Genomic DNA, 27,675 nt, shown 5'->3' on the forward strand with positions numbered 1-27,675 from the left:
TAAGGGCTATATAAACATTAAATAATTTGCTTTCACAATAGCCCTTCAGAAAAATTTGTAGAACTGTCTCCATTTTATGGAGGAGACTAAAAGAGTGGTCTCTTGGTGTTACACTGCAAATTAATGCAATTGTACATTGGAGTATAGTCATTACTTTATGGTCACGTGCTCATAATTATAGATCAGTCTCCTATAAGCAGATCACATTTTAAATTATTGTGTATACATGTGTTATCTCATATGGATTTTGGGAGGAAAGTGCTATCTCATAAATTATCTAATTTTTTTGAAGACTACATAAAGCAAATATCCAAGCAGTACTTAAAATATTTAATGTAAGTTCCTTTTCTTTTTGTGATAAGTTATCATCTCATGGAATGAATACTTGCAGTTTTGTATGAAAACAGTTTTTCTACTATTTTTTAGAATACTCATACTGTGAGAAACAGTGAAAAATGGGAACAAAATATTCCTAAAATATATGAAACACCTGTTTTTTTTAAATTGAGGATAATATACATGATTTAATCTTTTTATTGATGTAATTGTATCATAATTAATAATGTTAGTATTAGACTGTTGAATTCTTGTCAGCTGTTTATCCATATATACTAAGTGGCCCAAGATTATTTTCCTTTGGTTTTTCTATTTTCATAGTCTTATCCTCTGTGTCCTTTATCATCAATGCGTATCTCTTTCTAATTTGCTCACTTGTTTTACACATATTTGTCTCTATCCCCTGTAGAATAAAGCACATTGGTTTTTTTATCTACTATTTTACCATTTTAACTATTATTATTTTTGCTGTTTACTACTAAAGCTCCCATTTTTCCCAAGTTCATTGACAAATATATTCTAGATAAATAAAGATTCCAGAAGTCTAAATCGCAGATAAGTGGGGCTCTAATTTTATATAATTAGATAGTAAAACATGAACATAGTTACTCAGAACCTTAAAAAAAATGTCACCCAATCCTATCTTCTCTATCAGACTACTTCTACTACTGCCTGTATATAATGTATTATTCCTTCTGCTTTCTTTAGTCTGTATTAATTCCTAAAAGCTTCCCTTATTTCCTCATATTTGTCTTTTTTTTTTAATTTTTGCATTTTGGAGGGCAGTTGGGATTAAGTAACTTGCCCTAGGTCACACAGCTAGGTTTTTGTGTGTGTGTACTAAGTGTCTGAGGTCGGATCTGAACTCAGCTCTTCCTGACTCCAGGGCTGGCAATCTACTCACTGCACCACCTAGCCACCCCGATATTTGTCATTTCTTACAGAGAGCTGAATGATATTACACAATAGTTTGTTCAATCATTTCCCATTCTATTGAGGGGGAAATTCTTTCCATTTTTTTTTTTAACCACAAAAAGTACTCCTGCCAATATGTTGGTTACATGTAAGTCATTTGTCTCTGTCACTGACCTTCTTGGGATACATGCCCAGTTGTAGTAGCCCTAGGTCAAACACTATAGTGATATTTTTCTAACAATCACAATTTGCTTTCTGGAATTGTTGGATCATTGTTCTATCAATCCATTAACAAGCATGTATTAAAAACTTATTATATGCTAAGCACTCTGCTAAGAATTGGGGATGCAGGGGCGGCCAGGTGGCTCAGCGAGGAAGAGCACCGGCTCCAGTGTCGGGATGACCTGGATCAAATCCGGGCTTAGATACTCAGCACCACACCCAGAAATAACTGGCTGTGTAACCTTGAGCAAGTTACTTAACCCCAATTGCTTAGGGGCGGCCAGGTGGCTCAGTGAGTAAGAGCACTGGCTCCAGTGTCGGGATGACCTGGATCAAATCCAGGCTTAGACACTCAGTACCACACCCAGAAATAACTGGCCGTGTAACCTTGAGCAAGTTACTTAACCCCGATTGCTTAAAATAAATAAATAATTTAATTAAAAAAAAAAAAGAATTGGGGATGCAAAGAAAGACCAAAAAAACCCATGGCATATCCCTTCTAAGAAAGTCACATTGAAGTGGGAAGACCATATATAAAAACTATGTGCATGCAAGATTAGATAGATACATACATGCATACATAGATAGATAGATAGATAGATAGATAGAGATTTAGATGGAGTAAAGAAAAGGTTATCTTAAAGAGAAGGAATCAGGATAGGGAGTGGGAGAGGCCTCCTCCAGAAAGTGGGATTTGAACACTCATGAGGTAGGCCCAGAGACAGAGGCAGAACACTCATTTAGCAATGGGGGCACAGTTAGTACAAAGCTGTGAAGTGAGAGATGGAATTTCATGTAAAAGGAAAACAAGTAGGCTAGGGTGGCTAGATCACTGAGTAAAGAATGAGAAGATTGTAAGAAACGAGGTTATGAAAAAGATTTAGATGCCAAATGGAGCATTTTTTATATTTGGTCCTGGTGATAATAATAAGCCACTGGGGTTTACTGAGTAGAGAGATTACTTTAGACCTGATTAGACCTGCATTTTTAACTCTCATTGGTAGCTGAGAAAAGATAGATTTAAAGTGAGAAGCTAACTTGGGCTAGAGAGATCAATTAGTAGGCATGATAAGTAACCCAGTCAACAAGTGATGGAATCCCATACTACGATGGTGAATGTTTGAGTGAAAGAAGGGAATGTCTATAGGAGATGTTACAAGGGCAGTAATTATAAGAATTGATAGCAGATTGGACATGGTGGTTGAGAATTAAGAGCTGATAATGACCCTGAGGTTATTAGCTTGGATGATTGTGAGGATGGTGGTGTCCTTAGAAGTGAAAGGAAAGTTCAGAAGACGGAAAAGTTTTTGGGAAAGATAATGAACACAGCTCTGCCATCAGTTGTATTAGTGTCTTGTCTTCTCAGCCCATAGGTTCTTCTTCACTATTTCCACTTAAAGAAAATTTTTTTTAAAACTAAAGTTACTTAATGTTTATTTCATATTTTTACCAGAGACTCCAAGGATATAAAACACTTGTAAAATATTGCCTTTTAAAAATTGATGTTAAAATGTATAAGAAGTAGACTTAGCAAGAAGACATATAGAGTTTTCACATCCAAAATAGGTTTTTTTTCAGGTCTGATTATTTAAACAAAAAAACCTCTTTTTTTTTTTTTTTGAGAGATTGACGTAGCAATAGTATATGGAAATTTTCAAGAACTTTAGAAGCTGTTTGTATTTAAGTAAATAAGCAATCATGTCCAGTAGATTTTCTGCCAGGAAACTAACCAAGGTATAATTTTGAGTTTAAAAATAAAAAAAGTTACATGTTATATAAAGCATAAGTAGAAGATGACATAATTATGGAAGACCTATGAAGTTATTCATCTTCAAATTAGAAAGTAAATGCATGGCCTTTCAGAAACTAGTCTTGATTAACTCTTGCCTTTCTTCTGTGTTGTTATGTTTCTGCATCATTTGTAAAACAAGGCAATGATTTTGGTTAAAGACCTTTAATAGAGCATTATTTTATACTTGGTCTTTTTTTTTTTCTTGCCTAAATATTGGCTTTTATAGGTTCCCGAAATCTTTCTATGAACTCTCACTTTTTAGAATATCATCTAAAGTATTTAATGCTAAGCATTTTATAGTTTGTTTCCAGGAGACATTTACTCTTTCAGAACATTAATTGATATTAGGTTTAAAAAAAAGAGACCTAATTAAAACATTCATGAGTATAGTAAAACACTGTTGGTAACACAGCTTGTATTTGAATACTTTTAGATATGACTTCTTTGAAATCATGTCTCCTGAAATGCAATTATGCAATAAACATTTAAAATATTATATTTAGGTTTTAAGGTGAGAAGTAATGCAATGAATCTTTTCTCAGTCCTTTACTGGAAGAACTAGGGTCTTATTCATTTTACTCTGACAGACAACTGAGCAGATTGTGTCATATAAAACAAACAAACATGGGAAATCTTGAAGGAAGAGTATTTCGATGAAATAGTCTTCAAGACAAATTCATATAAGAGCAACATATATACAAAAAGAAATGGAAAGGGATTGTACCTTTTGGGGAGCTTGTCTGAATTTCACAATATATTATTAAGGGGATCAAAAGCTTCTAAGAAGATATTATATTTAACTTGTAATACACAAACTTGTGTTATCAGAGAAGAGGCAAAAGTCCAGTAGTTTGAATTTAATAACCTTCTACATTTTTTGCAAGGAATTGAAGGGATGATCTATAAACATTTAGGAAGAGTTCATGCTAGTCCAACCTCACGTCCTTGTTTGTGGAGTTATATTGGTAGATGAAGGCAAGCTATCATTGCAAGGCATCCTTGAGTTTTAGCAAAGGATTTCATGATCTCTCATTATTGTTTTTTTGTCCTTCATTCTCAAAGAGGACCAATAACATATGGTGGGTGATGTCTTAACTTCTGAGTGAATTGGAGTTGAGTGAGGCAGGGCTATGCAAAGTCCTCACCATCATCTCTCCTCCAGAGTCATCTGAGTCAGTGGCAAGACATAGGTCAGGACAACTGGAGATGACACAAGATACAGTGGTGGACCTTGCAGTTTTTAAGCTAAGGTATTTCCCAGATCTTAGTTTATCAGAGGCAATACCCATTCATTGACTTGAACAAGATAGAGAGAGATATGTGGATGAGACGGTTGTAGTTTTGGTGGATTCAGAAATGGTTCTTTGGTCTGAACTCAACTGTTCCAATGAGTGGATTGAGGTCAATATGCAGATAAGTCACTAGTTGACTTATCTGTGTACTTATCCTTTACACTCTGCTGTTTGTTGACTTTATCTGTGATGTGGGTAAAAGTATACACGGTATAGTTCTGGAATCCGTAAGGGCCTCAGAACTGGAAGAATACAATGAATGACAAAGTAAACATATTAAGAGATCTTGATGAGCTAGAATGATGGCCCAAATGAATTAGGATTGAATTTAATGGGAATAAGTGCATACTCCTACAATTTGTATTTACAAAAAAAGTACAAACTGAGGGAAAGCATCATTAGAACATAACTTATGTGAAAAAAACTGGGTATATTTGTGGACTGCAAATTCTTTTTTTTTTTTTTTTAAAGCAATCAGGGTTAAGTAACTTGCTCAAGGTTACACAGCCAGGTGTTTCTGGGTGGGTACTAAGTGTCTGAGCCCGGGATTCGATCTCCAGGTCATCCTGACACTGGAGCTGGTGCTCTTACTAGCTGTGCTACCTGGTTGCCCCGTGCACTGCAAATTCAAAATGAATTAGTAGTGTGAAAGCAAATAACATTTTTTCCCACTTCTTGGAGGGTATGCATCCAGAAGTAGCATTTCATTTGTATAAAAGAACTCTGCCAGTGAGAAAGAACACAGTTCAGCCATCTATATTCTTAACTGCTTTAAGCATTTAGACTAAATGATCTGCTAGGTTCACACAACCAGGAGAAAGTTAAGGATTCACCGGGGGACAGGAGAAAGAAAACTATCTTAAAGTTAGAGGACCAGTTTTTGAAACCTCTTTCTTATCCTAATTCCCTGTGTGCCTTTGGACAAGCATCAGAGGAAATAAACTGCCAATAAGTCATATTTGGGCCCCATTATTAAAGGGTTAGTGTCACTCTTCATGACATGGAGAGGAAAGGATTTTTGTTTTCCGTGAATTGTATTTTGTTTTTAATTGTATGATGCATAATTCAAAATAATTTAATAAAAAATAGGGTATGAAATATTTTGATATACCTATGGCTTAATACTTTGGTTTTTTAATTTTATTTTATTTATTCGAGCTATATCAATTTATAGAAAATGCATGTTATTTATAATACTGGTCTAAGTTGAGAAATCGTACAAATAATTTGCTTTTATTAGGAAAGTATTAGATTTCAAAGATGTTTAAAAACATTTAGAGATACTATCTTAAGCTTGTAAGATATTACAGAAATGAAACAGATTTGTTTTGTTCAAGTCTTTTTCAACTTCCTTTTCCTAAATAGAACTTTCTTTTAAGCCATCTTTTCTTTATGATGCATAATCTTACAGTAAATAATAATTCAATCTTAGAAATGAATCAAAATATTTTACCAAAACTTCTTAACATTTTTTGTTATATAATAGTATAATGAAGTCTAGAATAAGTTTTTAATTTTCTTTCAAGTATATTTGTCAATACTGTGTCATATTGGAATTAGAATAAAAACAGCTTTATGCAAGAACACAAAGTATTGTTGTTTGGGGGAAGGGAAGCTTTTTGTTTTCCTACTATTATATATTCTAAGTAGATTCAGCTTGTCTCATGACATAATTGAAAAGGCATGCTTTAAAAAAAAATGAGACCTCCACAACCTACTTATATGTAACCTTTAATTCCATAGCACACGTATATGAAAAAGCAAGAATTACCAGTTAAAATGTATGATTTTGGAATCTTTTTAACTTGTTTGAGGTTTTGAACCTCAAATTTAAGAATTTTTTTAAAAGTAGTAGTTAAAGGACTGTATTTTAAATTGTGGTACTTTAATTCTTAAATATATTTTTAAATAGTATGTGAGTTGGAACATGGGGAAGTTGATGTAACATGCTGACTCACAGAGCAAATGTAATGGGTCTCTCATATAAATCAGTATATCTTTTTTAAAATTTAAAAACATCTCTCTTTCATTCCATTTCTTCCACTACCTCTCTTTTAACAATAGTTATAGCCTAACTTTGGTTACTGATTTTAGAATCAGAAAACCCAAGTTCAAATCCTGGCTTTTTCACTTGGAACTTATGTGACCATGGGCAAATTGCATCATTTATTTGGGCCCTCATTGTACCAATCTGAAAAATGTGAAAAAGTAGACTAGATGGCCTCTCAGGTAACTTCCAATTCTTATGTAATTATGATAAAACCTTTTTTGTATGATATAATTCTAATTACCTGAGTATATCAATGTTAAGATTTTAAGAGAGGAAAAATACTGATGTAATTAAATTGATTTTTTTGTGTGTTTGTCTTTTTGTTACCATTTATCTTATTATGTTAGACTAAAGTAGACATGGTAAATATACAGAATGTGTATTTTGTAAATATTTCATTGTGAAAAAATACATGCATACTTGGATAACTTCCATATTAATCTAGCAGTATTTGGGGAACATTTTTAAATGGAAGGAAAAAATTCTGAATTTAATAACTTTTCTAACATGTGTAATTTCTTTTTTTTAAATATATAAACGACAATGATTATGTACACCAACGTGTCTTATCACTGCTATTTTAAGTCCTCTCATTGAAATAGTCTTCTGAAGTTAGCTAAAAGAATCAAATTCTATGTCTTTGTTTTTACTTTTTATTTTTACATTGGTGTTTATTTCTGCATAATTCATTTAACATACACATGTAACTAGAAAATTTGAATTTTACGTAGTTTCTTCCAGTCCAATTCTCATTAGTTATAGGATTATAAAAAATGGACTTAGCAAAGAAAATGGGCTATTAAGGAGGTGTTAAAAGAAATAACAGTGATAACCCTGAGTGCTGGGTATTACCATTCTCAGATATGCTTAGGATTCCTTTTTTAAAGAAATAGATGACTATGACTAACTTTTACCTCTACCAAATTCAGTGAGCTAACTTTTTGTAAAGTCCTATACTAATATCTGCTATAATGAAATATCTATTCATACACACACCAACACTGACCTTTGTTTCTTTAAAGTACTACGAGATGACTTCAGACAAAACCCTTCAGATGTAATGGTGGCCGTAGGAGAGCCTGCTGTGATGGAATGCCAGCCTCCACGAGGCCATCCAGAACCCACTATTTCATGGAAAAAAGATGGCTCACCATTGGACGATAGAGATGAAAGAATTACTGTAAGTATTGAGATAATCATTGGAGCATAATTATATACATAATTATATAATTGGAGCATATATATTATATGTACATACATGTATACATACATATACATACCTATACACACATACATATATGTATATATGGATGCTTTCATTAATGAAAGATAAGGCTTCTTATCTTGGAGATCTTTGAGCTATATCCAATTTCTTGTCCTAGATAAAGAAATATTTTTATTTTTTCTAAAGTTGACATACCAACAGAAATTTATATAGTAATTCAAAGCTACGATCTCAGGGGAGCCTTCTGGTAATCTTGTAAGGTACATACTTAAAGTAATTATCATCATCCCCATTTTAGAAATTTGAGCTCTCTGATTCTGAGAAGTGATATGATCTGCCCAGAGTCACACCCCTAGGAAGTGTCTAGCAGGGCTTTCCTGGCTCCCAATCCAATATTCATTCTATTACATCATGCTACCATAGGAGTATGAGCAAATCAAGCTTGTAATGATATTTAGTTTGATCATTAGAGATGAAAAAGTTATTTTTTTTGTTTTTTACATATTTAAGTATTTGTCCATAAATTATGGTGTTACAACACAAAACAAAGCTGTTTTGTGTGTCAAATCAAAGTTTTTTTTCTGGAATAACCCCACAGAATGAGAGTTTGATGGGAATTCAGAACAACCGAATAATTGTACAGATGAGGAAAATGAGTTCTTTGACTCCCTCCAAAGTCCACAGTAGTTAAGTGCCAGAGGCAGCAATTTGAATAGAGTTGTTTTGACTCCAAATCTAGCACATTTTCCACTAAAATTCTATCTTCCTAATTTTAATTTCTACAGGCTTTTTTTTTCAGTTTTATTGTTTACTTTTGTATTTAACTACTCATTTATCCCAACACCCTTCCCTATTGAGAGTCTCTTTTTAGCAAGTCAGAAGCCAAACCACCTGTCACATCGACCACATCAAAAAGTGTATGTCACCTTCTGTATCCATAGACCCTTTTCTCTGTACGAGAGGAAAGTGTGTTTCATTATCAGTTCTCCATAATAAACATCGCCCATTATAATTCAACCTGTTTTAATATCATGATCATGCTTTTTTTTTTTCTCAATATTTTTTTATTTAAATTTCTCTATTTACTATTTCTTATAGAGCAATTATCTAGCATTTCTTCTTGTATCAGCAAGCACCCCAGCATCCCCAGGGTGGCTGCCAACACAGGTTCTTAGATCTGCTTTGTTAAAGGAAAGCAACTCAAAATGGGTTAACAAGCTTACTTTAATCAGTAAAATATGTATCGTTTACCTAGTTCAGGGGAAAAAGGTCATCACCCCGAACTTCAGAATATACAGACAGAATTATCAGGACAGAGAAACAGATCAAGTAGACAGATTTCCACACTGTCCAAGCATTACATCCATACCAAATCAACATCTGGGTTTCTCAAAGCCGGGGGGCTCTCAACAACTGCTTCCCAGAGTTTCATCTGATCAAATCACAGAACACTTCTCAAAGTGAGCCCTGAAACAGAGCCTCAAATCAGGGCTTATATAGCCTTCTCCTGGCTCAGAGATTGTAACAACCTTCTGGACCCCCTGGCCAATCAAAAAGTATCTACTGAAAAACAAGCCTCCCACCCCAGGCTCCAGGTGCACTTTAGCCTAGAGGCAAGGAAGATCTTAAAAATTTACATTCCCCTTACACTTCTTTATACCACAGTTTACTTTTATATTCCTCAGTTAATCAGCAAACATTTATTATTTAGCTTTGTCTATGTAACAGACAAATGCTGAATTAGAGGGATACAAAGTCAAAACACTCTGCCCTCAAAGAGTTTACACTATATTGAAGGAGACAGTTCTAGGTAAATTTGTCCACTTCTTCTCTTGTCTCCTTTACCGAATCCTCTTCCTGATCTCTTCTCTTAAACGGTAGACACTTTTCAGGCTTTGGTCCTGGACTTTCTTCTCTTCTCCTTCTATACAAACTTCACTTGGTGATTTCATCAGCTATCATGGATTTAGTTAGCATCTTATGCTGATGTTTCTCCAATCTATTGATCCTGTCCAGTCTCTCTGCTAACAGACATCATAAACTTAATATGTCCAGAACAGAACTAATCATCTTTCCTTCTAAACTCTTCTCCCTCCTACCCTATTACAAAAGAGGCCAGCACCATCCTCCCAGTCCCTCAGGCTCACATTTTAAGAGTCATCTTGGATTGTTTACCATTGATTGCACCTTTGTGGTATCTCTCATATATTCCCCTTTTTCTTGTCTTATACAACCATTATTCTGCTGCAGGCCCTCATCACCTCATACCTGGACTGTTGCCTGCTGATGATCTTCCTGCTTCAAGTCTCTCTCTACTCTAATCCATTTTCCATTTAGCCAGAAAAGTGATTTTCTTTAAGTGCAAGACTGCCCGTTTCCACCCACCCCCAAATAAACTCCAGTGTTTCTCTAATTCCTCCAGGAACAAATACAAAATGCTCTGTTTGGCATTCAAATCCCTTTATACCTTAGGCCCTCCCTACCTTTGCAGTCTTCCTACACCTTCTTGTCTACCACATACCTTATACTCTTTGACCCTGGCCTTCTGGGTGTCCATGAATAAGACATTACATATCTCAACTCTGGGCATTTATTTTTTAATCCTCTGCAGGAAGCCTAGCTTAACCTCTGAATTTTCACACCTTCCCTTTCTAAATTAGTTCGTATTTATTCTGTATATAGCTTGTTTGTACATATTTGTTTGATTGTTGTCTTACTGGTTAGATTGTGAACACATTAAGGGCAGGGATCATCTTCTGCCCTTTTTTGTATCTTCAACATAGCATAATGTGTGGCACACATAATAGGTGCTAAATAAATGTTTGTTGATTATTAGTGTGTGTGTGTGTGTGTGTGTATGTGTGTGTATGAAACATAACACCAAAGGATATGAAAGGTATTTTTAAAGGGTAAGTTACTACAGCATTTTAGTCATGAGAGTTAAATAGTATAAAATCATATTGTTGTGAAATAAAGTGTAAGGAACAGCAAGTAGGCCAGAATCAATAGAACATAATAGGAGAGTAATGTGATAAAAGATTGTCATCGTAAGAAGGAGTCAAGTTATGAAGAACTTTAAATGCACAAGAGAACAGTTTATTTTGGGCATAGAAGAATAGTTAAAATTGTAGTTTAATGAATAGAGATGGCATTGTCTGACCCATATTTAATCCTCTTTGGCAGCTATATGGAGGATAAGTGAGAGAATGGGCAGAGATGGACCTATGCCTATAAATTAATTTTGGTGATATCATTTTTCTTATTGACTTGACCCAGTACTCTTAAAATATTCCTGTATTTTTTTTTGTTTTGTTGTACTTACGTGAGTCTTGAGGAGGGTGTCTTGTTAATTCCCAAATATTTTATGCGTATTGTAGTTCTTTTGAAATAGGAGTCTTTTTGTACTTTACTTTGGATCTTTGTAATACTCTATTTAAATGCTGGTGATTTTTGTGACTTTATTTTGTTCTATTTCTTCTTTTCAAAAAATTATTTATTTATTTTTCATTATCAGCATTTCATTTCTACAAGATTTTGAGTTAGATTTTCTCCTCATCTTTCCCCTACCCCCACACCCCAAGATAGTGAGCTTACTGAATACCCCTTCCCTCGATCTGTTCTCTCTTAATGTCCTCCCCTTCTCTGTACCCACCTCCCAAACTTTCTAGTAGGGCAAGATGGATTTCTTTAAAATTTTTTTAAAAAATATTTATATATTTTTTTATTATTTAAATTTCATTTTAGTCTTCAACATTCATTTCCACAAAGATTTTGAGTTAAAATTTTTCTTCCCAGCTTTACCCTATATTCCACCCCAAGACAGCCATCCTAGTGAATACCCTTTCCCCCAATCTGTTCTCTCTTATATCCTCCCCCATTCCCCTCTAACTTTAAGGCTAGATGGATTTCTATACCCCAGTGCATGTATATCTTATTTCCCAGTTGCATATAAAAAACAATTTTTTTAACAATTGTTTTTAAAACTTTAATTTCCAGATTCTTTTTTTTTTTTTTACCAAGAATGCTTGAAAATCCTCTATTTCATTGAATGACCATATTTTCCCCAGAAACATTATACTTAGTTTTGCTTGGTAGGTGATTCTTGGTTTTAATCTTTGACTTCCAGAATATCATATTCCAAGCCCTTCAATTCCTTAATGTAGAAGCTGCTAGATCTTGTGTTATCCTGGTTGTGTTTCCACAATACTCAAATTGTTTCTTCCTGACTACTTGTAATATATTCTCCTTGACTTGGGAACTCTGGAATTTGACTATAACATTCCTAGTAGTTTTCTTTTTGGTATCTTTCTCAAGAGGCAATCAGTGAATTCTTTAAATTTCTATTTTACTCTCTGGATCTAGAATATCATAGTTTTCCTTGATAATTTCTTGAAAGATGATTTTTAGACCCTCTTTTTGATCGTGGCTTTCAGGTAGTCCAATAATTTTTAATTGATCTCTCCTGGATCTATTTTCCAGGTCAGTGGTTTTCCAGTGAGATACCACATTGCCTTCTATTTTTTCATTTGTGTGGATCTGTTTTATAGTATCTTGATTTCTCATTGTCATTAGAGTCCATTTACTCCTATCAAATTTTGGAGGAATTATTATTCTCTTCAGTGAGTTTTGGAAATTCCTTTTCCATCTTGGCATCTGCTTTTTAAGGCATTCTTCTCCTCATTGGATTTTTGCACCTCTTTTGCTATTTGAGTTAGACTGTTTTTTAAGGTGTTATTCTGCCATTTGAGTTAGTCTATTTTTTAAGGCGTTATTTTCTTCAGTCAGGCTGTTGACTAATTTTTCATCATTTTCTTGCATCATTCTCATTTTCTTCCCCATTTTCCCTCCACTTCTCTTACTTGATTTTCAAAATGCTTCTTGAGCTCCTCCATGGCCAGTGACAAGTTCATATTTTTCTTGGAAGCTTTTGATGGAGGAGCTTTGACTTTGTTGTCTTCTTCTGGTTCCGTGTTTTGATACTTTTTGTCCCTAATACAGATTCTGTGGTCTGATTGTGGCTTCTGGAAGTCAGTTACTTGAATTTTCAGCTTTTTGCCCTGGTAGAACTCTGCTTGCAGAGTGGAAAGAGCTGTGTCCCAAATAGCTGGGGGTTTTGCAGTTGTCAGAGCTCTTTTCAGAGTTGTGAAAACTCCATAGCCACCAAAAACTCCGGTACACTAGTGTTCCTCACCCCAGGAGCACCACCGAAGACTGTGACCCAGATCCAAGCAGGTCAAAGTGAGAGTGATTACCCTCTGAACAGTTGCTTGGTCCCCCTATGATCTGAAGGCCAGGAGGTCTGGAGGCAGCCATGGGGAAGCACCTGCCACCACTGCACCTTGGCCACTTCTCCTCCCAGGGGCAGAGGTGGACTGCACTCAACTTTAGGCCAAAGGTTTGCACCATCTTCCATTCTTCAGACAGTGGGAATGATAGTAAATCTGGAACTCTCTCTCCCTTATGCTAAACCTCCCTCTCAAACATCTGCAATAGGGTAAAACTGCCAAGAAACTACATTGGTGGTAAATTAAGGCAGTTGGTTGGTATTGTCACACGAGAAAGTGATCATAAATCTGTGAAATGGGGTCAGAGGTATTCTGAGCACACTTCCAAGGAGCTAAGTAAGTGCAAAGAAGATACATTTGGCCAAAAGAACTTCTCTTGTCAGCTTCCTGCTCTAGGCTTAAAGATAATAAAGCACATCACTATTTAAATGTGTATTTAAGAGATTTTTTGAATATTACTTGTGAACATCTTTTCTTCCCTTCCTTCCTAAGATATAAAGTTCCCCCCCCCAATCTTCCTGATTAATTATAGCCTCCTCATAGTCATTTTACATGTTGTAATAATTCCCTTTTCATTATCAAAGAAGACTCCCCTTTCCTATATCAATAGTAGTAATATGATGAGCTAGTACTTTTCAGGGATCCAATAAAGCGAGGTTGGGAGTGCTAATAGTCCAGTAGTCTTACAGTAGCCACAGGTTCAGGAAAACCCAGGAAGAATTATCTCCTCTTTTAAAAAAAATGCTGCTTTTAAAGAGACTCTCTTGGCTTATTTCTAGATAAAACATGACTGAGATGAAGGATTCGAACAGCACTATAGTATCTTAAAAGCAGTTTATGGAAGCCTATAAAAATCTCCTTAACCCAAAAGGCATCCAACCTCTATGTGAAATCTTTTGGGAGTCTACTGCCTTCTAAGGCATCCCAGTTTAGATAGTAATTGAATAAGAAATGTTTGACAACACAAACAAATTTGTTTTGTTTTAATTATTACACAGAAGAATGAGTTGTGCCAAAATAAATTAGAAAATTTGGTTCAGTAAGCCTTGGGAATTTTGTAATTTATGACATTAAGACTGTAGGAATTTTAAAATTTGAACGGAGGAGTTTTGTTTCTTGTAGGATATCACTGTTTATTTGCTCCAGGGGTATTAGCAAAATCATTCACATTATGTTGTTATATAAAATATGCTAATTATTTTACAGCAAATTCAAACTACCTTTAATTCTAAAGCAGAAGTGATAAAGTTATAATAGCATATGCCTAAAGCATGATGTCAAGATTTTAATGTCAAGACAATTTCTGAATTTTTTAAATTCTGCGAAGATGGTACAAGATTTGTTTTTGTATTTTAGGAAGCAGTGACATCTCAAACAGAACTATTTTCTAAAACTTTCTATGAGCGTTGTGTAAATTAATTCTATTGAACTGATAAAACACTGGAGGCAAGAGTTACATTTGTATAAGCAAGGAAGTAATACAAATTAACAATCACTTCTCCTTTATATATTAGTCACAATTGTTTTTTATTTGTTTTCTTCCTGAAGACAAAACTGAATTTGGTTAAATCTTCCAGTTACAATGAAAAGAAACTGAATGTATCCACTGTTTAAAATGAAGCTTGGAAATAAATCCTCAAGAAATGGCAGTTATTAGATATTTAAAATGTTGCTTGTTTTGCCAGCTTTTCTTTTAAATTTTTATTTTCATTTTGTTTCTTCACCTGCTTTGCTAAATATATCAAATATTATTGTATCCAGAAAACATAAGCAAGACCCAAGTAACAATTTAGAATTGAACCCTTTATTGGTGCCATGTTAGCTGATCAGGCCACATATTGGCAGGCTGACTGGGTCCCATCTCACCCAAATCGTACAGCCAGGATCTCAGGTAAAGCCTCAGCTTTTAAAGGGATGCCACAAGGCAATGGTTAGGTATTATGTAAGCAGGAACTTGGCGGAGGCCAAAATCAGTGATGGGACAGTACACATCTTAAAATTCCCGGCAGCCCTCCCCGCTCTGTGAAAGAGAACTGGGGTTGGGGGAGGGTGGAGCTAAACCTGGCATTCTGCTCATATAAATGAACAAGAGATAAGTGCACATCATATCTTTATTTGAAGATCACATGTTATTTATTGTTGAAGTTTTGAAGTTGAAGGAATTTGTCTATTGTTTTTTACTATAATGGCTTGTCTTGGTTGAAATTTTGAAGTTCACCTTTTCTACACATAAGAACAAAAACACCTCATGCAAAGAAAAAAAATTATCCGTGACAATACTGACCTTTTAAAAATGTTCTGGTATCATGACTTATTATAGAGCTTGAACAGTTGTCAGAATTTTAGAATAATTTCCTGCAGCATAGTAGTAAGGTGGTGTAATAAGGATACAGTGGTACTTCTGTAGACGCAAACCCTGTTTGTCTTAATTCAGAAAAATATCAAGGTCATTACCTATGAAGCACATTTAAGTTGTGTAGTATTCATAAATCCACTGAATCCAAGAGCCTAGACTACATGCTCCTGTAACTTTTTATGTCTTTCAATGACCAGGAATCTAAGTTAGGGAAGTCAGGGTTAATCAGGCCCTGGGGCAGCTTAGCCTTCTTAAAGGTAAAGCTCCCTGGTATTGTGAGTAAAAGGAAAGAATGTGTATATCATTAAAAAAAGACTAGTCTTATCACATCCTTACATGAAAGGATTTAATGAAAGCCTCAGGATAAACTTGTCTCTTGTCTCAAAGTGTTCTATTTTGTTCAAATGAGTTTTTAGATCTGGAAGTAAAATTTAATGTGGCTTAAGTAAATAGCTTGGGTTAATAAATTTAAGTCCAACTTTAAATACATTTCCTCAAATAACCTGAAATCTTTCTTTTTATTCATTTTTTAAATTAAATTTTATGTTTATTTTTTAATGTATATCATTCATTTCCACAAGATGTTACAAATTTTCTCCCCATTTTTCCCCTACCTACCACTCCAAAACAGTAATCCCTTTGTATATCCTCTCTCCCAATATGCTCTCTCTCCTATATCCTCTCCCATTCCTCCTCCAACTTTCTAGTAGGGCAGGATGGATCTCTATACCCCAGTGCCTGTATATATTATTTCCCAGTTGCATGTAAAAATATTTTTTTAAACATTTGATTTTAAAAATTTGAATTCCAGATTCTTTCCCTTCCTCCCTTGTCACCTTACTGGGAAGATAGGCAATTCAATATAGGTTTTACACATGTAGCTATACAAAACATTTCCATAGTGGATATATTGTGATCCATCCTATCCTGCCCCCCACTTGTTCTATTCTCTACTTTAACCCTTTCCCTTTTCACAAGTGTGTGCTTCTAACTTCCCTCCCCCCCAACCTTCCCTGCTCTCCTTCATTCCTCTTCTCTTCTCCTTCCCCCCTACTCTCCTGTAGGGTGAGATACCCTATTTAATGTGTATGTCATTCCCTCCTTAAGCCAAATTCAATGAGAGTAAGGTTGATCCATTCCCTTTTGCCTTGCCTCCCATTGTAAGTTTTCCCTTACCTCTTCTATATGAGAAAATTTGCCCCATTCTGTCTCTCCCATTATATTTCTCTCACCTCTCAATTCCACCTTTTAAGTATCATCCCGTCCTATTCAATTGATCCTGTGCCCTCTATCAATGTATACCTGTACACATATATACACACACTCACATATGTATTCATATGCCTATACCCTCCTATATAGAAAGAAATATCTATATATATACACACATTTATATTCCCTTCAAGTATTCTTATGCTGAGAAAAGTTTCATAAGTTACAATTATTGTTTTTCCTTGTAGGAATATTAATAGTTCAACTTTGATAGGTTCCTTATGGTTTCTTTTCCCTGTTTACCTTCTCAGGCTTCTCTTGCTTCTTATATCTGAATGTCAAATTTTCTATTCAACTCTGGTTTTTTCAGCAAGAATGCTTGACGGGGCAGCTAGCTGGAGCAGTGAATAGAGCATCAGTCCTGGAGTCAGGAGCACCTAAGTTCAAATCCAGCCTCAGAAACTTAGCACAAAAACTAGCCATGTGACCTTGGGCAACTCACTTAACCCCAGTTGCCCTCCAAAAAGCAACAAAGGAATAAAGAAAGGAAGGAAGGAAGGAAGAAAGAAAGAAAGAATGCTTGAAAGTCATCCATTTCATTGAATGACCATATTTTCCCCTGAAACATTATACTCAGTTTTGCTGGGTAGGTGATTCTTGGTTTTAATCCCAGCTCCTCTGCCCTATGGAATATCATATTTCGATCCCTCAGTATAGAAGCTGCCAGATCCTGTGTTATTCTGATTTTGTTTCCACAATATGTAAATTGTTTCTTCCTGGCTGCTCGTAATATTCTCTCCTTGATCTGGTAATTCTGGAACCTGGCTATAATATTCCTAGGAATTTTCTTTTGGAGATCTTTTTCAGGGGGTGATTGGTGGATTCTTTCAACCTCTATTTTGCCTTCTGGTTCTACAATATCTGGGCAATTTTCCTTGAGAATTTCTTGGAGGATGATTTCTAGGTTCTTTCTTTGGTCATGGCTTTTAGGTAGTCCAATAATTTTTAAATGATCTCTCCTGGATCTATTTTCCAGGTCAGTGATTTTTCCCTTGAGATATTTCACATTGCCTTCTATTCTTTCATTTGTTTGGATCTGTTTAACAGCATCTTGACTTCTCATAAAGTCACTAGCTTCCATTTGCTCCATTCTAAATCTGAGGGAATGATTCTCTTCATTGAGCTTTTGAGCTTCTTTTTCCATCTGGCAATGTCACCTTTGTAAGGCATTCTTCTCCTCATTGCCTTTTGCCAATTGAGTTAGTCTGTTTTTTAGGTGTGGTTTTCCTCAGTCAGGCTGTTAACTCTCATTTCATAATTTTTTTTCATCGTTCCCATTTCTCTTCCCAATTTTTCCTCCATTTCTCTTATCTGCTTCTAAAGGTCCTCTATGGCCTGTAACCAGCTCGTATTTTCCTCTGAAGCTTTTGGTGCAGGAGTTCTGACTTCAATGACTTCCTCCTGTTCCATGCTTTGCTCCTTTTTTTCCCCAAAATAGGAGTCTAATGTTGGAATCTTCTGTCTGCTTTGTTTCCTTTGCCTGGTCATCTCTCCCCTCAGTCACTTGACCCCTGGGCTTTTTGCCACAGTAGGACTCTGCCACCAGACATGGGAGCTTTCATCCCAAACGCTGGGATTTTTTCAGCTGCCAGAGGTATTGGTTGGGTTCCCTCTCTGAAATGTCCACACGCTCTGGCAAGCTGGTCACAAACCCTAGGATCCCCACCCTAGATTGCAATCCAGATCCAGGCAGGTTAAAGCAAGAGCGATTACCTGTCAGACTGGTCACTTGGTCCCCCTATACTCTGCAGGTCAGGAGTGGAAGCTGCCATGTTTTCCTGGCTGTGCTGGGTGTCTCAGTGACTTCTCACCCTGGCAGCAAAACTGACGCTCTCCCAACTACTGGTCCCAAAGTCCACACTGCACTGTCCTCTCACTTTGTCCTTCGCATATGTGTGTTGATAAATCTGAAAACGGCCACAGCTGCTGCTGATCTGGAGTCCCTTCAGCCGGCGGCTGGTCAGGCCCTTCTTGGGTATAAATCCTCTGGGTCACGCAGGCCTGGAGTTGGCTCCCAGAGAGCTGTGCTGGTCAATTCCTGCTGGCCTGGCGTCCTGTCCTCAGCGGGAGGTTAGCTTCTCTGTGTCATTTTGTGGGTTCTGCAGCTTCAAAGTTTGTTCAGAGTCCCTTTTTTACATGGATTGGGGAAGGTGAAACCCAGAGCCTCGCGCATGTCCTGCTTCTACCAAGCCCTCAGTTTTTGGTAGAGTCAAAATCTTTTATTACCAAGGGACCCAGGAAAGTGAGACTTTTTTTTTCATGTAATCATTTCCATTTAACAATGAAAGATACTGTACCACCAGCTCTTTCTAAGATTATAGGAAGGTGATTATATTGCTAACATTTAATGAGTCTTACTCTACTTTAGTTAAATTATATTTGGAATATCGTGTCCATTTCAGGGTACCACATTATAAAATGATGTTCTCAAAAGAATCTAGAAAGGCATGATCAAGAATTTTCAGATCATGTGAGAGATGGCTGAAAGTTTTCTGTATTTTACTCTGAAAGTATGAAATAAAAAAAAGTAAAACACATTTTTCATTCATGAAATTGTTTTTGTCACCCAGTTTTCATCCTTTATTTTTATCATTACTTCCTTTTATCAAAAGTAAGTTAACTCTTATAAAATTTTGTTTTTCAAAGAAGAAAGAGGAAGAAGTAAAAATATGTAGCAAAAATAATCAATGCTTTTCCCTAACTCCCCAAAAAGTCTGACATCTGCAAGATTTCTCACCTGTGGAATCCTAGCTTCTGCAAAGAAATGGAGACATCTTCTCATACCTGCAGCATTCATTTTCAATTGTTTTGTGGTACTTCTTATTTCATTGCATTTTTAGTCACTTCTTGTGAGACTCTTTTCTCTGTTTTAATGAAGTTTATTGTTTCTTACAACACAGTGATATTCCTACCACTTTTTTGGAGGGGAAGGCTATTCCTCAGTCAATGGTCATCCACTTTACCACAAAGAATACTGCTTTAAATATATTGGTATATATGGAGTCTTTCTTTTTGTCATTGTTCTTCTCAGGATATATCTGGCACTGGAGACTTTGGATCAAAGGGTATGGGCATTTTAGTATTTTATTTGCGTAATTTTAAATTGCTTTCCAAGACGGTTGTACTAATTCACAGCAACGAATTTTTCCACCAACAATGAATTATGTGCTTATCTTTCCACACTCCTTCTGATATTACCTATTCCATAGTACGCCATCTTAGCCAATTTACTAGATGTGCAGTAGAACTACAGGAGTGATTGGATTTGCATTCTGTAATTATTAGAGATTTGTATCATCCTTAGTTGTTAATATTTTGTGATTCTTTTGATAACTGTTCATGGCTTTTGACTACTTGTATATTGGGAAATGACTTTGTTTTATTATATATATGCATGTATGTATGTATGTATATGTATATATATGTATATATACATATACATACACACACACACACACACACACATATATATATATATATATGTATATATTAGATATCAAGCTTTTATGGGGCGGCCAGGGAGCACAGTGAGTAAGAGCACTGGCCCCAGAGTTGGGATGACCTGGGATTGAATCCAGGCTCAGACACTTAGCACCCACCCAGAAATACCTGGCCATGTAACCTTGAGCAAGTTACTTAACCCCAATTGCTTAGTGGCGGCCAGGTGGCACAGCGAGTAAGAGCACCGGCTCCAGTGTTGAGATGACCTGGAGATTGAATCCGGGCTCAGATACTTAGCACCACACACAGAAATACCTGGCCATGTAACCTTGAGCAAGTTACTTAACCCCTATTGCTTAGGGGTTCCCGGGTGGCACAGCAAGTAAGAGCACTAACCCCAGAGTCAGGATGAACTAGGATCGAATCCGGGCTCAGATACTTAGCACCACACCCTGAATTAACTGGCTGCGTAACCTTGAGCAAGTTACTTAACGCCAGTTGCTTTTTTTTTTTTAAAAGATATCAAGCTTTTATCAGAGAAGTTTGATATAATTTTTTTCTTAATTGATTGCTTCCTTTTTTTTTTGGAGGGGTGCATGAATGACTTGCCAGAGGTCACACGGCTAGTGTGTGTGTGCGTGTGTGTGTGTTTGTGTGTGTGTGTGTGACATGTCTGAGGCTGAATTTGAACTCAGGTCCTCCTTACTCCAGGGTCAGTGCTCCATTCATTGTGCCACCTAGCTTCCCCGATTGTTTCCCTTCTTGACCTAAATCCATAAATATTGTCATACAAAATCCTTTTAAGTTTATTTATAAAGTTACCTATTTTATCTTTTGTAACTGCTTCTATCCCTTGTTTGGTTAAAAATTAATTTCCTCTCCGTAGTCATTCAATAAGCCAAAAAAATGTCCTAATCTATTAATATGTGTCAGACCTCTTTCCTCAACACTGGGGATACAAGAAAGGTTAAATAAAGTTCTTTCTCCAGAGGAGCTCACAGTCAAATGAGAAAGACAACATGGGAAAACGATGTACAGTAAATCTATGTGCAGGATAAATTTGAAATAACTTACAGAGGAAAATAACTAGTATTAAGAGTGATTGGGAAAGGTTTCGTATAGAAGATGGGATTTTACCTTTTTTCAGATGCCATTTCTCCCATTGTTAGAGTGGACTCCCCCAGTTATTACTTGAGGTCTCTTTTGCTGTAATCTTGCCCCTTCTTTCAAGTACCCACTCCCGTACTACCAATTCCATAAAGCCTTTTGATCTTTCTCTCCCTCCTACTGCCCCTGGTCTAGAATATAGCGCTAGATTTGAGGCTTTGCTTTTTGACCTGTATGACCTTGGAATAGTCAGCCTCTCTAATCTTCATGTATAAATGGGGGGACTTGACTAATTGACCTTAAGGTTTCTCCTAGCTTTACATATGTGATCTTGAAATGTCTTTCCTTCAACTTATTTCTCCCATTTGGCTGGGACTTCTTCTTTGCATTTATTTCACTTTCCTTCTTGTAGTGTTCATGTGTTTCTCTTCTACTATAGTGTAAGTTTATTGTAAAATGACATCTATCAATCAATCAGCCTAATCAGTCTATCTCTTTTATCTGTCAATATCTATCTTTATCTCCCTTTCTCGCCATCTTTGCATCTCAGTGATCAATCAATTGATATATCACAATAAGCCCCATACACAATTGATCTATTACAATTGAACCCTGTATAGTTTAGTATAACCTTATCAGATATGCCTGTAATGTAGGAATTTAGTGGAGAGTTTGTGAGTTTTCTCAGCATTAGGTGTTGTTTATACCTAAATTTGAAGTGTTAATAAATAATTGCATTACCTTGGTCCCAGTTTCTTTGCACAAAGGTGTTGATGACTTTTTCTCAAATTAATTAAAAAAAATTGTATCTTGATCCTTTGATTTATTAATAGGAGAATAGAAAATAATTGGAGAGAAAGTAAAGATCAAGAAAAGAATCTTATGAAATGGACTGTAAGAATGGGAAACAGAATCAAAAGAAGTTTGAATGCAGGGGAAAAGAATAAAGATCAATATTTTAATATATTTTAAAAATTGTAATATTTCAGGCAGTTCTGGGGACAGTAAAAAACTATATAACTTTCAGATTTTACTCTGAGATTTTCTTCAAAGAGATGTGAAACTTACATGTAGATATGTTTTAACTTTCACAGAAGAGCAGAACAATTTTGAGTCATCTTGGACTTTCAGGGGGAGTAATGTAATTTAGTTTAATTTGATTATTGTATTTATTAGTATGGTATTTGGTAGATTTTTGTATGACCCATATAGAGGATTAATATGTACACACATGTTTATAGACATACACACATCTATATACATGCACACACATTATGTATGTGTATATGTATATACATATGTATATACATATGTATGTATGTATATAATATATATATATTTCTGGGCTAGCAGAATTCTTCAAATGAGTCTTTAAAATGTTTCCAATAACAACTTCCATCCAAAACAACAGCACTCCAGTTCCAAGTGTATTTCCTTCCAGTTGAGATCCTGCCAACTGCTGAAATTCCCTGTACCAACATATGATGCTGATGTGCATTGCTGGTTGAAGTCCAGGATTTCACTGCAAGCATAGATGCCCACAAAGGCAGATTGTGCCTCTCTGAACTGTTGTAATTTGGAGGCTGAATACCTCTGCTTTGCAACTTGAAGCCATTATTAGTACTCTAACAAAGAAAATAATAAGTACTACAAAATAAATACAGATGGTCAGAGAAGGGAGCCTATGTTGGTAATTTCTGGTGAGCTTTATTTCCTTATAATTCCCAGAGCAGAATACAGTTTTATTTATTTTCTTCCTCTTCCTTTTACTCTACAGTTATCTGAGTGGCTGAGTTTATTCAATTTGCATTGACTTTGATCATTCTATTTGTTTTCTTCCAAAAAAGCCGTGGGCCATGGCTGTGACATTTAATTTAATTATAGACAAATGTCAAATTAGAAGGTATATTTTTTATGGTGTATCCTAACCAGCTTTTTTTTTAGATTTTTATTAATTATAGATAGGATGTTCCTTTAAAAATAAAAAGACCTATGTTGAAGCCTCATTTGTGGTTTGGAAATGATTTGAAAATATAAGTTACTTTATTATGAAGCAATATAGTCATGTGGAAAAAGCACTAACTCTGGAATCAGAGGGACTGGATTCATATCCTGCATCTGATCCTTACTAACTTTGTGGCCTTTTACAAGTACCTACCCTAACCTTGTTGGGCTTCATTTTTCTTCTCTGTAAAATGAAGGAGTTGTACTAGATTGGCTGGATAGAAGGTTCCTTCTAGCTCTAAATCTATCAGCCATTACGTTCCTGAATTGTCTTCCTTTTCTGATTTATCATCATTATCATTGTAATTCTAACAGTGGTTATAATATCTTGGGCTTCTCTTTCATTTCTCTCTTGCTTAGTTACTTCCAGCTCCTATGGATTTAATTAACTTCTCTGTGTAGATGACTCTTACATGTATATATCCAGCCCTTGTCCTTAATCTTCAGTCTCCATTTAGGTTCTCCAGATCCATATTGCTAAGTGACTGTTGGACTTTTCAGACTTTTCCAATTCAAAAGTAGTCCCTCCCTCCGTCCCCTCGCCCCCATCCCCACCCCAAAACAAAAACAACCTTACCCCACTTACGAACTTCCCTATTTCTGTCAGGGACACCTCAAAACCATCCTCAGCTTCTCATTCCCCATCACCTCATATATCTAATTAGTCACTAAATGCTGTTAATTCTATCTCTCCAGCTTCCATTGCATCCACCCCCTTTTCTAACCCCAGCCATCAGCCAACCCCTCATCAGCTCTCACCTGAATTATTAAAAAGTCCACACACACATCTGTTTATCTGTTCTTTTTCTGGATACAGATAGTGTCTTTCTTCATATGTCCTTTATAGTTAATTTGGGAATTTATAATAGTCAAAATAACTTAATTGGTCAAAGTCATTCTTTTTTATTCAGTCGTTCTTAAAACAATATTGCTCTTACTGTATACAGCATTCCCTTGGTTCTGCTCATTTCACTCTTTGTTATTTTGTGCAAGTCTTACCATATTTTTCTAAACTCATTGAGCTCATAATTTTTTTTTGAGATTATCGTTTCTTACAGCTCAGTGGTATTCCATCACAATCACATACCACAGCTTGTTTAGTCTTTCTCATTTGAGGGGCATCCCCACAATTTCCAGTTCTTTGCTACCATAAAGAGAGCTGATATAAACATTTTAGAACATATAGGTTCTTTTCCTTTTTCCCTAATTATCTTTGGAAACAGACCAAGTAGTGGTTAAAGGGTATACAGGTAGTTTAATAACTCTCTGGGCATAATTCCAGATTGTTCTTCAGAATGGTTGGATCAGTTCACAGTTCCATCAATAATGAATTACTGTCCCAGTTTCTTCATATCCCCTCCAACATTTATCACTTACCCCTTCTATCATTTTAGCCAGTCTGAATCAGAAAAAATAACAACAAAATTCATTTGGAAAAACAAAAAGTCAAGAATATCAAAGGAAATGATGAAAAGAAATGTAAAAGTAGGAGGTTTAGCAGTACCAGACCTTAAAACTATATTATAAAGAGTTGATTATCAAAACTCTGGTAATGGCTAAGAAATACAAAGGTAGATCAATGGAATAGTGTAGACAAACAATTTACAGTAGCAAACAAACATTTTATTTGGAAAGTGTAAAGACTTAAGATTTTGGAATAAAAATTCATTATTTGGTAAAAATTTTTGGGAAGCAGAAAGCAGTGTTCTACCACCTACTTTGTACATTGCTTATTACAGAGTGGGTCATTAATAAATATGTTTTATTAATACATGTTTTATTACTTGAAAAGTTACTTTGACATTTTTTTGAGAGTAATTTTTTAAATTTCCTGGGGTAAGTAAATATGTTCATTTTAGTTCAATTTTTCCTTCGAATATGCAGATAGAGCAGAGAAAATGAGAAGCCAAGATTTTCGAGGTGGCATTTATTACTATTGTATACTGAAAGATTGTGTCACAATTAGCTTTCATATTTTATAGTGTCTTTATGTGACTTTTTCAGTAATTCTCTTAGCCTTTTGGTCATTTTTGATGTGTTAATACCGACTATATCCATTTTTATTTTTATCTATTACTACTGAAAGAAAAATACTGCTTAGTTCAGGTACTGAGTACTATGTTGTTCAAGGATCTCAGTAGTGTCTCAGGCCAAGGAATTGCCAGATTTTAATGCTTATTAAGTAGCCCGATATGGGGCAAAATCTGATTGTCGTCCCCCAGTCTGAAATGTTGAGGCTCCTGATTCTGCTTTAGTTTTGACGAAGAGAACTGCAGACTTTCCCATGGTGATAGCTCCAGCATAGACTTTTGTCCATGGATAGCACTTGTCTGTTAGAAGTAATGCTTTTGTGATTCCAGGTGATAGAATTGTAGATTTACTTTTAGCCTGAGTTCTTTGGCCCAGTTACTTAGCTACAGGATCCAGCCTGCTTCCGTGCACGGAATCAGAGATCTTTTTCTGCGGTTACACAAGCTTGCCTTTATTCCTGCTCCCTACCCAAGATATAGTTGTAGGCCCCAATTAATCCCTGTGTATGACCATGTTCCTTGCATCTCCCAGACTCAGTCCAAGATGGGTATAATGAAAACTCTGCTCCGTGATTAGAGTGACATAGCTATGGGCTTGCTTTGGTTCTCTAACCTGGATCTCTGACTACTTCTTTCTAACCCGGTCTCCAAGCTACAAAGCTCTGTGCTGGCTTTCTTGTCTGGACACACTTCCTAAGTCAGTCAATCAACAAGCATGTATTAAGCTCTGTTACTATATCAGGTACTTTGCTAAGCACTGGGTGGCAAAATATAATTCCTGCCTTCAAGGAGATCGCATGCTAATGCAGGAGAATATAGGGATAAAATTAAGTTAAACTGTATAGAAAGTTAATGGAAGATAATTTCATAAGGTAGGCCTTAGCAGTGAAGAAACTAAAAAAGTTCTCTTGGAAAAGGTAAGTTTGAGCTGAGACTTGAAGGAAGCCAGAGAAGTCAGGAGGCAATTGGCATGGGAAATAGATAGCCAGTGAAAAGATATGGAATCAGAAAAAAGTGTCAGTGAGAGATATGTAAGTGCTGCTGAATGTATGAAGAGGGAAGTAAAGTATAAGTAGACTGAAAAGAGAGAACGGGGCCAGGTTGCAAAGAGTTTTAAACACCAGAGGATTTTATGGGCAATAGGAAGTCACTGGAATTTTAAAAATGGATATGGAAAGGTGTGATCAGACCTGCCTGCTTCCTCATACACTGTCAGTCTTTACTGCTTTCTCCATGCAGTAATTAGAAACAGCCAAATTCCAACTAAGTCCATAGTGAAGATTAAGCAAGGATATCAGGGTTCAGGTCTTTGATTTATCAAACAGAACAATAGTTGCTTAACTTTTCAGTTAAGAATCATGTTTCCAGGGGCAGTTAGGTGGTGCAGTGAATAGAGCACTGGCCCTGGAGTCAGAAGGACTTGGGTTTGGATCTGGCCTCAGACACTTAACACACACAAAAAAACTAGCTGTGTGACCCTGGGCAAGTTACTTAACCCCAATTGCCCTCCAAAAAAGCAAAAAAAAAATCGTGTTTCCAGATATTTGGATAAAAGGATAGTTAAGCCCAGAGAATCATATTGCTAGATAGATAGTTAAATAAAACATTTATTAGATTCTCAACTATGTGATGCACATTGTCCTAATTTCTCTGGATACAAGTTCAAACAAGCAAGACAGCCTCTGCCTTCAAGGAATTTATATTCTAATGCAGAGGTCCTTAACTTTTTTTGGGGGGGGGTCATGAATACCTTTGGTAGTCAGATAAAACCCATGGTCTCATTCTTAATATAATTTTTTATTTTATTTTAATTTTGGGGGGGAAGGAGGAAGCCAAGGCAGTTGGGGTCAAGTGACTTGCCCAAAGTCACAGAGCTAGTAAGTGTGTCAAATGTCTAACTTCAGATTTAGAGTCAAGTCCTCCTGACTCCAGGGTCTGTGCTCTATTCACTGCACCACCTAGCTGCCCCTCAGAATAATTTTTAAAAATAATTCAAGGAAATTTATATTTCAGATAGAGGTTAGTGAAAATACAGGTGTTAATTTTTTTCACCTTTCATCGAAGTTCACAATATCCTTCCCAAAATTTATGGACCACCAAGGAGTCCATGGGCTTCAGATTAAGAACCTTTGTTTTAAAAGGTAAAAAAAAGGCACATAGAGGGAATCTGGAAAAGAATGTAGGAGAGGGGATCTGCTGTAGCATGATAATGTCTAGCAAGTGAAGTGGGAGACTGGATCTGTGCAAAATAAAGTGAAAATTAGACAGAGAGAACCCAGGTTACAGAGGTGGAGTCTGAGATTCGGGTGAGGAGGAGGTGGAGATGATGACCTGAGTCAAAAAGCCAT

General features: G+C 35.9%; 1 protein-coding gene across 2 annotated transcripts in view; it reads left to right on the forward strand.

Annotated features, from left to right (window-relative positions):
* Positions 1–7,614: 7,614 nt before the first annotated feature.
* Positions 7,615–27,675, forward strand: part of ROBO1 (roundabout guidance receptor 1) — a 210,131-nt gene continuing 190,070 nt past the window's right edge. For both annotated transcript variants that reach the window (XM_069100504.1, XM_069100505.1), the window contains exon 1: positions 7,615–7,787. In XM_069100504.1, coding sequence (XP_068956605.1) covers positions 7,668–7,787 — 120 coding nt within the window. In that variant the 5' untranslated portion in view covers positions 7,615–7,667. The remainder of the gene's footprint in view (positions 7,788–27,675) is intronic.

This window comes from Petaurus breviceps, unplaced genomic scaffold, assembly GCF_028583685.1.
Source record: "Petaurus breviceps papuanus isolate PSGF00001 unplaced genomic scaffold, PetGlider_PUasm1.0 419, whole genome shotgun sequence".
NCBI lineage: Eukaryota > Metazoa > Chordata > Mammalia > Diprotodontia > Petauridae > Petaurus > Petaurus breviceps.